At 44.8% G+C, this 15,373-nt stretch overlaps 1 protein-coding gene across 2 annotated transcripts in view; it reads right to left on the reverse strand.

Annotated features, from left to right (window-relative positions):
• Window positions 1-909: 909 nt before the first annotated feature.
• The window catches only part of LOC140535387 (receptor tyrosine-protein kinase erbB-4-like), a 149,535-nt gene continuing 135,071 nt past the window's right edge, over window positions 910-15,373 (reverse strand). For both annotated transcript variants that reach the window (XM_072656715.1, XM_072656714.1), the window contains 7 exons: window positions 6,197-6,352; window positions 6,029-6,104; window positions 5,129-5,275; window positions 4,191-4,288; window positions 3,925-4,074; window positions 3,545-3,830; window positions 910-2,375 (listed from right to left, as the gene is read on the reverse strand). In XM_072656715.1, the coding sequence (XP_072512816.1) occupies window positions 1,516-2,375; window positions 3,545-3,830; window positions 3,925-4,074; window positions 4,191-4,288; window positions 5,129-5,275; window positions 6,029-6,104; window positions 6,197-6,352 (1,773 nt within the window). In that variant the 3' untranslated portion in view covers window positions 910-1,515. The remainder of the gene's footprint in view (window positions 2,376-3,544; window positions 3,831-3,924; window positions 4,075-4,190; window positions 4,289-5,128; window positions 5,276-6,028; window positions 6,105-6,196; window positions 6,353-15,373) is intronic.

The raw sequence follows: 15,373 nt of genomic DNA on the forward strand, positions 1-15,373 counted from the left end.
GAAGGAGGTTGTTGGCCAAAATCTCACGATACATGGCCCCATCCATCCTTCCCACAATACGGTGCAGTCGTCCTGTCCCCTTTGCAGAAAAGCATTCTTGGGGTTGTTCTTGGGGTTGTACTCATCATTCTTCTTCCTCCAAACATGACGAGTGGAGTTTAAACCAAAAAGTTCCATTTTTGTCTCATCAGACCACATGACCTTCTCCCATTCCTCCTCTGGATCATTCAGATGGTCATTTGCAAACTTCAGACGGGCTTTGACATGCGTTGGCTTGAGGAAGGGCACCTTGCGTGCACTGCAGGATTTTAATCCTTGACGGCGTAGAGTGTTACTGATTGTTTTCTTTGAGACTGTGGTCCCAGCTCTATTCAGATCATTGACCAGGTCCTGCCGTGTAATTCTGGGCTCATTCCTCACCTTCCTCAAGATCATTGATGCTCCACAAGGTGAGATCTTGCATGGCGCCCCAGACCGAGGGAGATTATCCGTTATTTTGCATTTCTTCCATTTTCTAATAATTGCACCAACAGTTGTTGCCTTCTCACCAAGCTGCTTGCCTATTGTCCTGTAGCCCATCCCGGCCTTGTGCAGGTCTACAATTTTATCCCTGATGTCCTTACAAAGCTCTCTGGTCTTGGGCATTGTGGAGATGCTGGAGTCTGACTGATTGAGTGTGTGGACAGGTGTCTTTTATACAGGTAACGAGTTCAAACAGGTGCAGTTAATACAGGTAATGAGTGGAGAACAGGAGGGCTTCTTAAAGAAGAAGTAACATGTCTGTGAGAGCCAAAATTCTTACTGGTTGATAGATGATCAAATACTTATTTCCCACAATAAAATGGAAATTAATTATTTAAAAATCATACAATGTATTTTTCTGGATTTTTGTTTTAGATTCCATCACTCACAGTTGAAGAGTACCTATGATAAAAATTACAGTCTTCTACATGCTTTGCAAGTGGGAAAACCTGAAAAATCAGCGGTGTATCAAATACTTGTTCTCCCCACTGTACATCATCACAGCAGCTACATCGCGGGAGGTCTTGTCAGAATGGAGCGCCAGCCAGCAAGTAGATCCTGGTAGTGAAAAATGCTTAAAAAATCCATATTATCGAGATGTCCTTCTGAAAAATGAGGGCAAGCAAGATGTCTGGACTGAAAAATGAACTGTTGTACTCTCACCAGCAGTTGTCCCATGTTCCTAACAGGAGAACGAGGTTGGAGCTAAGACGTTCCTTCACAAAGCAAGGACATTTGAATTTCAGCTGGAAACTGGGAGTCGGACGTCCTGGAAATCCTGGCAGGATCCTTGGTGAAGAACAGTATCCTTGGAATGGAGTGTTGAGGCACTTGGTTGGAGTGTTGGATTGGTGGTATTCCTTCCGTCAAGAACACGGACGCCTGCAGGGAACCGTGATGGTTGGGGTGTTCACCAGGTTGAGTTAGAAAAAGGATGGGCCGTGAAGGTGCTGGTTGAGGAATCAGGCTCTGTGAGACCTGTTGTTCGGGATGTTACACCACAGTGTTCCTCTGCCGGTATGGCGGCGGTGGCAGGACTTGCCCTGGCTTCATGGCTTCAAGCTCCGCCAGGTACTCTGGGTTTTCCACCACAGTAGACCGGACGCGACCGTTCTGCTTGTAGAGGGTTTGCTTGTAGAGGCTGCTGTTGCAGCTTTGAGAGGAGTCTTTGAGAGGGTTCTCGTGTGAGGCCTTTAGTGGAAGACTGTGTTGCCAGTACTCAGGGTTGTCAAAGGTCTTCCAGTACTTCTTGCTCAGCATTGTGGTTCCAGTGGGACCTGGTTGAGATGTGCTGCCTGAGTGGATGGGATGCCCGGGGAGACTGCTTCTACCTGCGACTATGGACTTCGCCTGTTGAACCTGCTGGTCTGCAAGGCCGGGCTGGACTTGCTGGTTGACGTGGCATATCTGACTTGAAGGAGAATGATGTCCACATGACTTGCTGGGGTTATTATTGTGGACAGTCTGGGCCAGATGGGCATGGTGGCCGTTCTGACTCGTTGGTCCACTTTGAGGGGGTTGAACGGGTGGAACGGCAAAATGAACATGCACTCCTTGGCTGTGGTGATGGGGTCTCCCTGTTTGGGTGGTGAGCAGCATATGGCTGCTCGTTGTGCTGGTTGGTGTAGTTATCTGCAGGGCGGTGGTGGACGCACCATTCTTCTTCAGAGTTGCTTGGTTCACACTGCCTTTGTTGTGGAATGTGTTGAGGTACAGGGGTTCATTAACGTACTGCTCATCAATCCTAGGAGGTCCGTCAGGAGTACTGTGGTAAAGCGGGTTGTCCAGTGCATGAATCTCGCCATTTGTTCGTCGTGTGACAAACGGATTTTCCTCAACAGGATTCATTCGGTCTACGGAGATCGAGAAGAAGGAACATGCTAATCACGCTACACATCATGTAACATGTAATATCACCTGCACAAATACCATACAGTCTAATCAGCAAATGATGGATTACTCCTCATTATTTTATCCTCATGTCTTCTAAAGTTTTAATTGGACAAAATTATAGACGAACTTGGGGTTAACCATACTGTGTAGTGTCCCAGAAGGTCCATGCTTAGGCTATGTTCAGACTGCAGGCAAACCAGATCTGGTGAGATGACTGTCCGTGCCATTATTTGCAAGCGATTAGATCGGACTTGCCTGTCCGGATATCACAAACCTATCTGCATTGGTAGCTGTGGTAGTGACATAGACGCTAATGAGCTGCTTTCATACACAGAAGCAGGAGAAATGGAGGTCGCTCTGGGTTTGACATGGTCTGTTGCGTTTTGTGTGACGCAAAAGTCCAATCTGAGCGTCCAGTCTGAGACGTATCTGTACAAATCTGATAGTAATCGCATTTCAAACCACGATCAAATTGGATTTCATGTGGTTTTTAGGTGTCCAGACTATCAAAACTCTGGGTACAAACTGGATATGGGCTGGCAGTCTGAACATAGCCTTAGTCCCACAGCCCTCTAGCTGACCAACGCCCCAATCACCCATCATTGGTTTATTCTAGGAATCGTCCAGGCCTATCCCATTCCAGTTTCAGGTCCGAAGCCGTGACCGAAGTCAGTGACCGTTCAGTCAAATACTAAATCACCCCAGTGTATCCTCGTCCTAAATGTAGTCAAAGGAATCTCCGGCATCTTTAGTTTAGTAAGCTCAAGTGGGCAGTGGTGGCTCAGCGGTTAGGGCACTAGGCTATTGATGACCGGGTTGTGAGATCGATCCCCATGCTCAGCAAGCTGCCACTGTTGGGGGCCCTTGAGCAAGGGCTTTTACCTTCTCTGCTCCCCCAGCACCACACCAATGGCTGCCCACGGTCACTAAGTGTGTGTGTTCACTGCACGGATGGGTTAAAGGTGGAGGCCAAATTCCATCTGGGTCCAACACTAATTGTCTTGTCTAGTCTAAGGGGGAGTGTGTAGGCTTCAAGAAGGGGAAACTGGTAGATCTCTCAAGCTCCCGAGGATTTTCTCCCCCGCAGATAGCACCATCAGCTAGAGCATGATGGTGACTCTCTACTCACCTGAGGAACTTTTATCTTTGCGGGGGGCCACGTAGCCGTCATCATCATTGCCCCCCCTCTGTGTTATCTGTCCCAAGAAGACAGTAGGGTCGGCACTGTAGCGCTGGCTGCTGCTGCTGCTGTCCTGCTGCAACTTCAGACTTCCGTTGCAGAGCTTTTCCTCCTGGGGGACCAGAGACACCCGCTGGGTCCCTGCTGGAATGGAGGTGGAGGTGGATGCCACCCGGGAACGGATCCCTGCCACTTCCTGCGAGCTAAAAACGCCATCGTGATGCCGGCATTGGCTCTGTTACATGAAAAAAGAAGAAAGAAAGAAAGAAAGTCTGTAAGAAACTGCTGGGGTGCGACACATCAGCTAATGAAGCTACGAAACTTCGTACAGGTTTAGAGTCCGGTTGTGCTCGGGACGGGTAAGCGTGAGGCACCAGGTACTCCTCGGCGTCCATCAGGTCTCTCAGGTCGTCCTCGTCCTGAAGACTCTGGAAGAATTTACTGTGGTTGGGACTGGGCAGCTTCATGCAGTCGTCCCCCTGAGACAAACACAGCCTGATTACTCTCCGCCACCACAGAGGGTGAGGGCTAGAGGAGCGCAGGACAGTTCATTTAACAAAGAAGGCATTCATCACTGCCGGCGTTCCTCTCTCACCTGGATGACGAGGTACCTCTGAGGGTCTCTGGCCATCCTGCAAAATTCTGCAACAAGCTCCTTAAACCTGGGCCTGCTGTCAGCATCGATCATCCAACCTTGAGGGAGGTGCCAGAACATGACAGGGTTATAATGCATGTCTGAAACTCATTTTCCTGTTTCTGGCGTCCATGATGGACATCTACAGACACTGGGAAAGCTGTGTTACCTAGTTTTAAATAAGGACTCCAGGATTTATCCCAGCTAGTGCTGCTGTGTTCTTTTGGACCATCTATGAACCACTTATAAACCTGGCAGACCAGTGATACTGGTAGACCCCCCTACTGCTCTCCCCCTGTTATTGTTTAAAAACTACTTTCAACCTGACTTATTTGGGTGCAATGGTCTTCTCATAATGGCTCAAAAGCTGGCCCCACGCTGTAGCATCGTACCAACGGAGGCAACAGTCACGCCTCATTTGCCTCAGGATCAGTTTCACCTGTTTAGCCGACATCCAGGGTCAGGATGCGACCCGAATTAGCGAACTGGTGACAGCGCTGCCATACCAACCATTCAGTCCCTGGCAGGCATTCACTTGCTCCAGCCTCACACTGTTGTGATCTTCATTTCCCCACATTTAATTTCCTCTCCAAGCTCACACTCCAACACGTTATCTAAATGAGCAGCAATTACTCAAGTAATCACAGTAGCAGAAATGCGTATTTAACAACATCAGTTTTAGCATGCCAGCGGGGTGGCGGCGGCGTTAAAAAGGGAAGAAAATCAACACCCGTTGCCGGCGAAGTGTGAGTAGGACTAAAGAGTGTGATGTTCTTGTGTTTTTTTTTTTTTTTTTTTGGATGTTTCAGAGAAGTCTTGCTGAAATGGCTTGAAGAAACAGAGATTGTAAACTATGAATGTCTTCAAATCACAAGAAATTGACTGACAATATGACTCACATTTGACCATCACCATGTAGACGTCTATGGTGCACATCGGGGGTTGAGGCAGACGTTCTCCTTTCTCCAGGATATCCGGAATCTCGCGGGTGGGAATTCCATCGTATGGCTTCCCTCCAAGTGTCATCAACTCCCAGATGGTCACTCCTGATGTGAAGACGAAATAAGCTTCGGGATAAATAAATAAATAATGACAAGACGAAAAACAATTGCACCTTTTGTGTTTAAGGTGGTAGTTACTTCAGGCTCCTGCAGATGGCGCTGCAAGAGTATGATTTAAGGCTATAAATACCTGTGGCATGTGTGACCATATGTGCATTTGGGTATGGCCAAAGACCATAGTGTGAAGGAAGGAGCTGAATCTGCAGGTGTATGGAAGCTTACGGTCACTCGGGTCTACCAGCAGTGGCAGAAATCCCAGCTTACAGCAAACTCTCCTTATTCTTGAGCAGAAGTGAGCCCAAAGGCCTCTTGCGAGCTGTTTTGCTCCATATGTTAATGGTCTGCAGTTCCCTGTGAAGTGTTCTTTCAGATGTTGGTGGTGAAGAACCTGCACTGACTCCTAGAAGCAGGTCTTTGCCTGGAAGTGAAGCAATTGTCATTCACGGGGGTCCCTGTCCGTGATTTTTCATCTTTTAGCCACAATTCTGAGAAAAAAATCCTGTAGGCTGGAATATCTGCCACTGCTGGTAGACCTGTGGGACCATACGCTTCCATACAGCAGCAGATTCAGCTACTTCCGTTTTCCATACAAGACGTTCACTGCAATGTACTGCACTCTTCTCAATGTCTGAGCACCTTTTGCTTGCTGGCACACCTCTCTTACCACAAAGCTAACTGAAAGTTTGCTGGAATTACTAGAAGTCCGGTCAGATTCCTCCATGTATGATGGTCACTCACCATAGCTCCAGACATCACTCTGGTGGGTATACTTTCTGTAGTGAATGCACTCCAGTGCCATCCACTTGATGGGCATCTGCATAGGGGGCAGAGAGCATACAGGCAGAGTACAGCAACATGTGTGGGAGGCAGTCTAATTTTTTTGCTTATGCCGTTACCGAGCCTGACCTTGCCGCTGTCTGCGTTGTACTCCTTCTCGTTGGTGTCCAGCAGACGAGCCAGGCCAAAGTCGGTGATCTTGATGTGGTTGGGAGATTTGACCAAGACATTGCGGGCAGCCAAGTCCCTGTGGACCAGCCTCCTCTCCTCCAAGTACATCATCCCCTGCAGCAGTGCAAGCCAGTCTTTAGAAGCACCATTACTTAGGTTACATGATGCTTCATGTTGGTCCATATTGTGAGATTACTTTACTAAATATAGTATTAATGATAAAACAACATTGATTTTGTTTCATGTGAAAGATCTACTACCATGATGTCATAAAACAAATAAACAAACAAAAGCAGGTGGGGGCAAGGGCATTGCCGGAGAGTAAAAGCTAGTCACGCAAACCTAGTCAGCCCTGGGATTTTGATCTCACAACCCTCCAGTTGTTGGACCATCTGTCATACTATCAGGCTACTAGCCTAGGTAGTCCTGGGATCTAAACCCATAAACTTCTGGTTGAAACTGTGGATGAATTACTAGCAGACTACCATTCAACTCACTACCACTTACCAGCAGCAACCTTTTCACTCCTACTTTAGAAAGCAGGGCTGCTATTCCCAAATTAGTCGCAATAAGGACTCGTCTCAGATCAGATTTATCCATATTTCCGTTGGCCATGAACACAAAAACTGACTCTAGATCATTACTCCCAACCTTGGTTTGTGAACACAGCCTCTAGTTCCCAAACTTTGACCCTAGAGCAGTCCTGTCCTGGCACCTCTCTACCAGCCACCCAGTTAGATGCTGGTACGCCTCTTTTACCACATTATAAAAATGAGAATGTAATTATAAAAAATTATATCCTAATTTCTATATCTCTGTTTCAATCACACGATTAGATCATTCATAAAAGTCAAAGGAAACCAATAAGAACAGTGAAGAAGAACTCTCAGATCACTTATCAATCACACAATGATGCTAGCTAGTGAGTGCCTCAGGGTTACATCCTGGGCACAATGACAAACATAGTATAGATAGTTTGTGTCTGTTTAAGTATGTTCGGACAGAAATCTGCCAGCATTTATTAAGTGGATGTGTGGATATGGTGGGGTCATGCCTATCCTCTTACTGTCACTGTTGGAACAAAACCTTGTATATTAAAAAAAAAACGTTAAAGGTAGTAAAAACGGTCCTAATTTCCAATGATGGGGCAAGATTTTATTTTATTACCGTTTCTGTTGATCTGATTGTCAAATCTTTTTAAACTCTTATTGTTGTGTAGGCGTGTCATCCTGCCGCACCTTGGATGAAGTCTATCATAATTATCAATGAGGTTGAAAAAAGGGTGGAGTGGAGAGTCAATGAACATAGAAACATCAAACGTCTATCATCAAGGTAATGCAACTGTGCAATTTTCAAGGCAATTAGACACAGAGGAAATTGATGTCTTTGCCAGCATGTTCATTATGTATGCTAACGAACAAAGTCCTAAAGAGCGAGTCTGGGAGAACTGAGAATGAATGGGGGAAGGGAAGAAAAATCTCATTTTCATTTGGTGGTCAGTGATCTATATCCTGCACAAAGACTGAAGGAGAAAAAAAAGAGGAAGGAGTAGAGGAAATGGTTAGCTCTGGATGTTAAATAACGAGCTCAATGTAATCAGTTTATTTGTTGACTTATTAATAAATAGTGATTAATAGTGATGTAAACATGTAGCATCCAGTTCAGTACAGAGGGAATTCAATTAAAAATGAAAGTAAATGAACATCTGGAATCGACCAAAAGTGTTCAGAAGTAACAACATTCAGCAGTTGCTGAATCATTTATAATGAACAATGCTTCATTTAAGATGGATACAGAATCATTTATAATAAATACTGAATCATGTATTGCAGTTTTAGAAGATACGGAATGTGATGGTAGTTACTGAATCTTTTATTGAAGATACTGAAACATGTATAGCAGATACTAAATTATCTATAGCCACTGAATCATTTATATAAGATACTGAATCATGTATAGCAGATACTAAATTATCTATAGCCACTGAATCATTTATATAAGATACTGAATCATGTATAGCAAATACCAAATTATCTATAGCCACTGAATCATTTATATAAGATACTGAATCATGTATAGCAAATACCAAATTATCTATAGCCACTGAATCATTTATATAAGATACTGAATCATGTACAGCAGATACTAAATCTATAGTCACTGCATCATGTTATAATTACTGAATAATGTACAGTAGTTTAAGATCATATATAGCAGATACTAAATCACCTATAGCCACTGAATCATTTATAATTGCTAAAACATTTGCAGTAGACACAATCATGTGTAGCATTCACTGAATCATAGATAGCAGTTTCTAAATAATGTCCAACTGTTACTGAATCATTTAATAGATACAGAATAACTTATCAGTTGCTGAATCATATATAGTAGATAAAGAATCTTGCAGTAGTTTTTGAATCATTTATAGTTGTTTTGGAATTCATTTATAGCAGGTACTGAATCATATATAGTAGATACTGAATCATTTATAGCTGTTTTGGAATCATTTATAGCAGGTACTGAATCATATATCGTAGATACAGAATCTTATAGCTGTTTTTGAATAATTTACAGCAGAAACTGAATCATATATAATAGATACTGAATCATTTATAGCTGCATTGGAATCATTTATAGCAGAAACTGAATCATATATCGTAGATACAGAATCATTTATAGCTGTTTTTGAATCATTTATAATCAGAAACTGAATCATATCGTAGATACAGAATCATTTATAGCTGTTTTTGAATCATTTACAGCAGAAACTGAATCATATATCGTAGATACAGCATCATTTATAGCTGTTTTTGAATCATTTAGAGAGTCATAAAAGGTGCATGAGCAAGAGTGTGACGGCACAGGTTTGCAAAATGTTAATCCGGTGCCTTAAGCCTTGCGGCTCCACTGAAAACTGAAGCACCAACCATGCCATGGCTGATTGATGACGTTTGGGGTGAGGGGAATTTTTGGATTATTATTTATTTTATCTTTTTTTGCCAAAGTATGTGTCTGGAATGGAACTATGGGAAATGTGGTCCTCAGCAATGTAAATGGCACTGTGCTGCCCCCAGACAGGCCATCTATTGTCCCTAATAGGTAAGAATCATTGCTGCTTGGGGGTACTTATGCGGCGACGGCGGGAATGTGAATAAGTATGAGGGCCGAGACGTGAGCTGAGTCAAGCACGTTGCAGTGGAGCACGTTTAGGCCCGAACCTTTCCGGCGCCCCGGACAAATGTGCGAATTAATCAATAGAACAGACGGCTGGGGGAGAGCGGGAGACACCAGTTCATCCATCATCTCCCTGCTGCTGGAGACGGTGTTCCACATGGAAGATCCTCATAGCCGGCGCACACACACTCGCTCACGCACAAAGCAGGCCACGGATCGTCAGTCTTGGAGGACACTAGTCTCAATTTTGGATGATTTCACTTCAGCTAGGAATGACTGATGCCTTTCCTGCCACACCGCGGCTGAAACAGGAACTTTTGTTCTTCGTGGGGACGAAACGAGAGCAGGCCGAAAAGATCTACCCGGTGATTTGTCCTCGCAGCTGTAGTTTAGCGCTGCCTTACTGAAACATGAAGGTCTAATGGTAGCATTTGCTTGCTGCCTCCCTTCTTTAAATGTCAAAGTAAATTAGGAACTTGGAAAACCATTAAAGAGACTTTCTATTTTTCTATTATGTGCTGGTGAATTGCATACCGGTAGAACATTCTGGGCCAGTGTCCCAGACAGTGATTACTTTCTTGATCTCCATTCAAAAAGCTGGGCTTGATTCCCATCCAGCTCATAGTGCTTTAAAAGTTAGCGTACGGCTTTTGTTGAGGTTTCGGGTTGTCTGGTAACACCTGGTTACAAGTTGAGGGGGCTGGCTAGGGAGCAATGTGTCTCAGAGACCATTAGCCCAATTCACTGTAGCTTCCAACTCTGTCACTAAAGGACTTGCTCCCCTAAACTTGGAATCACACCCCAGAGAATCACACCCAGAGATTTAAGACTGGGCAGACTTGTATCCCAGAGACTCAAGACTGCCCTTAATTTTGCACCCTGGAGACTTAAAACTCTACTTAGACTGGCAACCTAGAGACTACAGACTCCACTCAGACTAATATCCAAGAGAATCACCCTGGAACCTTAAAACTCTACTCAGACTAGCACCTCAAAGACTCCAGACTTGACTCAGACTCTCATCCCAGAGACCCAAGACTTGACGCAGAGATGTCTCAATGTTCAACTTAGAGTCTTAACCCTTAGATTTGTAACTTTCCCTCAGACTTGCACCAAGAGACTTGTGTCTTTCCTCAGACTCGCATCCTAGAGACTTAAAACTCGCATTTCAGATTCTTGTGATTGTACCTGGACTTGCACCCCAGCAACAAGACTTTACTCTGACTCGAGACTCCGTTGAGCTTTGCCCCTTAGAGACTTGAAACTCGACTCAGACTTGCACTCCAAGTGACTCCAGACTTGACTCAGATTCATATCCTAGAGATTTAAGAGCCTTGCACTTAAGCAAGGCCTTGTAGGGCTTCGCACCTAGGAGATTCAAGACTTGATTGAGCTTCGCGCCAAAAAGAGTCGACTCAGACTAATATTCGAAAGACTTGAGATTAGATCCAGGCTCATATCCCAGAGATGTAAGACTTAAATGAGCTCACACCCCAGAGACTAAAAACTAGACTCAGACTCATATCTCCGAGACCCAACTTAGATCCTAAGATATGTGACTTTCCCTCTGACTTGTACCAAGAGTCTAAAGCGTCGACTCCTCCTCGCACCTCAAAACTTGATTCAGACTCGCACTCCAGATACTTGTGATTTTACCTGGACTTGCACCATAGCAACAAGACTTTCCTCAGACTTGCACCAAGTGGAAATGGGCTACAGAGTCCACTCAGCCTCACAATGAATCCCAGAGACTCTCATGCCTTAAAGACTCGAGGCTTTGAGACTCAGTTTTGCATCCTAGAGACCAAACTTTCCTCTGACTTGCACCCCAGAGTCTCGTCCCTTTACTTCGACTTGCACCCAAGAGACTCAAGACCTGACTCTGACACAGACTCGTGGACTCTAGACTTGCCTCACATGACACCTTTAGCTACAGGCATACAGCCTGTACAGAAATAATCCACAAAGACACCTATACATGGTAGCGCTTGTGTGTGTATATACGTTCGGGGGTGTGATGCTGTGAATGGAGCGCTGGTAGCGGGTGTAATTTTCTCATAAATAAGCTGCCATTGGCTGTCAACACAGTGAGCCTGATACTTACACACCCCCATAAACAATCTACTACGAGGATTTGTTAATGTAGAATAACATTTAAATGAACAGATTCGTTTCCAAACAGATTGTAAGGTTCATTCTCATCCTCCCCTTCCACTGCAAGCGTGAGCCCACCAGCCAATACCTACTCACAATAGGCGATTGCCTGGACTCCCATGAGTGCCACTGCGAGTGTATTTAAAACAGATTACTTCAGGGGCCTGGGCAGCCGATCAATAGAAATGCTGATTACTGTAAGCCTCTGGGTACCTGGACAGCATAATATTTATCCTGTATGTCTTCTTAAGAAAGAATTAGAAATCTATAGTGCATTTAGCCCATAAATACGCAGGCTTCGTCCAGGATAATGGAACAATGAAAAAGAGAAGGTTAAACCGGTTCGGTTGCGAGTTAAGGCTTTCCCAGGAATGTATAAAATATGAATGACAACGCTGTTTATTTAATAATGGCAGCAGTGTAATACTGCTACAGTCAGCTAAAGGATTCAGGCCTATAGAACTGGTTTGGAGGTGCGCTTTCCTGCTGAACGGTAAAGTTTCTCCCGAGCTTTAGCAGACTGCAGCCTGTGTATTTCGCACCAGGTCAGGTCGCATGCTGGACGGACCAATCGGTAGACACCCTGCAGAGCAGGGTCGTGGGTTTAATTGGGAAACTGCTGGATGATACAGTCCCAAAAACAACCCTTAGGGCATTTTCCAACCAGAAGCCGTGGGTGGATAAAGCCATCCCTGATGCTCAGGACATTCCTACAACGCGGGGCGTCAGCACCTGGAGACCTGGACGGATACAAGGCTGCAACTGCGGTTCCAGCAGAGTGGCTCTAGAACCCTTGGGCCCATCCTCTGGACTGGCGAGTGCGGACATGTCTGAATACTTGCTGTTCTTGACGTTCCGATAATTTTTTCATCCCCCCCACACAAAGGGCAGCTGTGGCCTAAAGCTGCTGTTTCAGGCTCCATTGTTCAAGAGCGTCGCATCTTGTAAATGTCCACCAGGAGCATGATGGGAAAGGATCTCTAGTTGCAGTAAATAATGATCCTATGCAAAAGCATAGTTTGTGAGTGATGACAGATTGTCTTTAGATGTGAGACTTTAGTCTTTTACTAGACTTCTACTGTAGGGTTAGCATTAGACCCATATCCCCGAGATGTGACTCAGCCTTGCACCCATGGAGGCTTGTGACTTTACTTTGAGTCCGTCCCCCAGAGACCAAAGACTCAACTAATACTCGCTTCCTTCCTGAGCTCTGTAGGTCCTTCAAAGTGATTGTTGGCTTTTTGGTGACTTTGCTTTGAGGGATGGTCTTATCTTAGCATTGCTGTGTGGTATGAAGCAGCTTCCATTGATGCTCAGGTGATCAAACACTTGGTTATTACTGTTCATGTCTAAAACTTTATATCTAATGTCATCAGAATTATCTCTTGTCTTCAGTTTTACAGCTTTCCTTCAGATTTTGGAATACATACTAACTCTCCCCAAGTCCTTCTCCAGAGATGGCCATCGGAGTCATCAGTGCATTGGTTCTGCTTGCACATCGGCCAGACAAGAGTAAAAGTAACCCAATAAAAAGTTGAATGCAAATGAATAGCATTCAACAGATGCTTAGCATGCTAGTCCAGGCAGCTGGTGTAAAAGGAAAAAAAAAGCCAGCCAGCCGAGGGGGATATTATGCTGACGTCCTGCGGTCGGCCCTGTTCTGCTTCTGCTGTTATGCATGAATTAATAGAGGCTAAAGTTTCTGCGGAGTGTTAAGAGGTGGTTCCTCTGTGCCCTATTACAACGCTTGCTCACCTCTGGCTTGGGAGGAATGAGGATTAGCTTCACAGGATGGTCAGAGGCTAATTAGAGAGAGAAAAGAAGTAGCATAAAGATGGTGGAGGAGCGTTTTGGGACATGGGGCACGGCACACTGCACAGAATGAAAGGGGAGGGTGAGGAGGGTGAGCTTCAGATGCCGATGGCTTCAACAGCGGAGCTAAAAAAGACTTGAGGAACCACGACCAAGCAATCCCCTCCCCTCCTGCGACGAGGGGATCAGTAGTTTCAGGACAACTTTAGTAGAACTTTAGTTCAGTTAAAGGATGAATACCTGAAATGCTAGTGAGCCTAGCAGGGTGTCAATTCAGGTGCTATGCAAGATAGCACTTGTTGAAACATGTCTGCAGAAGTGTTGCACAAACCGAACAGGAGGTGGCGCTATTATTTCTCTCTTTAGGCAATAAGACTTTTTACATTTTAACACATATAACACAAAAAATGATACAGTAAATCAACTCTGTCTTTGAATGAACACCTCGCAAGTACTGTTTCATGTTCCAGTAGGATAATAAGGCTGTTAGATAGTAGAAAGTTTTGCTACAAATGTGACAAAACAACCAGTTTTAATAATTTAACCCTTTCCTCACTTATAGTCCCGCCCTTAAGATCCAAGCCTTCAGCTTCGGAAGTAACACAACAGTCTAATTCTACTGATATATCAAATTTGCCTACTAAGGAGTCTATCCACAACATACAGCGCATCCCTAAAACGTAGAAACTCTCCATTCCACCTAAAATAGTGCAGAAGTAACAGACAAAGACCATCACAGGTAGCCAGAATGAACTTGTAAAGGGCTTAATTTATTGATCATGATTTTCCACAACATACAGTGCATCCCTAAAATGCTGAAATCCTCCATTCAGAAAAGGAAATCACTCTGGACAGACAATCACAAGTAGCCAGAACCAGAGCCTTGGGCTTCCACTCTTAGGCTGCTTTACTAGAGACACCTGCCTTGCACTTCCACTTTCCACTCACTGGACACCCTTCATGGACTTCCACCCACCTTATAGGAAACCGCTATCTTGCACTTCCACTCACAGGCCACTTTATTAGAAACACGTAACTGACCTATACTTTATACTCACTAGGCTATGATCCCAAAGATCACAACATCCAGCGCATCCCTGAAATGCAGAAATTCTCCCTTCAGAAAAGGACAGACCACAGATCACAGGTCGCCTGAACCTTCTTGTAAAAGGTGTTATGAACTGATGCTGGGTTTCCACAACATACAGCGCATGCTTAAAACAAAGTATTCCAATAGGACCTTGATAAACATCATTACTGACTATCTACATCCAGTAATTGTCACTGTACTAAAGAAAGAAAGTGTCCAGTCCTGTCCAGTGCAGTGTCCTTTGGTGTACCACGCCTGTCAAGTGGTTTAGCTCTTATTAGACCCCTGTGAACAAATCGTACATGACAACAGCTAACAGCGGTGCACCATAACCAGCTGTCCCTGGTGTCCTGAGAATGGTCCAGCACCCAAATAATGCAGGATCAGGTCGTTGGACGGGTGGTCCTATAGTGGTCCACTGATGATCAGAGTACAGAGGGGGGGGGGCTTATATGAGATGGAGGCAAAAATGATCTAATAAAGTTTAATAAAGTCCAGGAGGCAGGCCCAGATGACCACGTTCTGACTCGTATGGCAAAAGGTGCTGGTACCCAGAGAGCGCTGACGCACTCTCCCCAAACCTCTCCTCACACAATCCTCTGAAATGTCACCATCCATTTAATTAAGTGTTACCTTTTGCAGAATTTACATGTGCAAATGTCAACAATCCCGCGTACTGTGGCGACAGATTCTCAAACTAAACAGAGGTTTCGAGAAGAAGAAGAAGAAGAAAAGAGTGAATCCCGATCGACCCTTCAGACAATTCCTGCTCTCAGTTACTGCAGAGGAACACAGTTAGAGCCTGAACTAAAACCTGGGAGGTATTGTCAGCTACAGCAAGGCTCACACACTCTCACTGGCCACTTTATTAGAAACACCCACCTAAGACTTCCACTCTCAGG

The sequence above is a fragment of the Salminus brasiliensis genome, chromosome 15, assembly GCF_030463535.1.
Source record: "Salminus brasiliensis chromosome 15, fSalBra1.hap2, whole genome shotgun sequence".
NCBI lineage: Eukaryota > Metazoa > Chordata > Actinopteri > Characiformes > Bryconidae > Salminus > Salminus brasiliensis.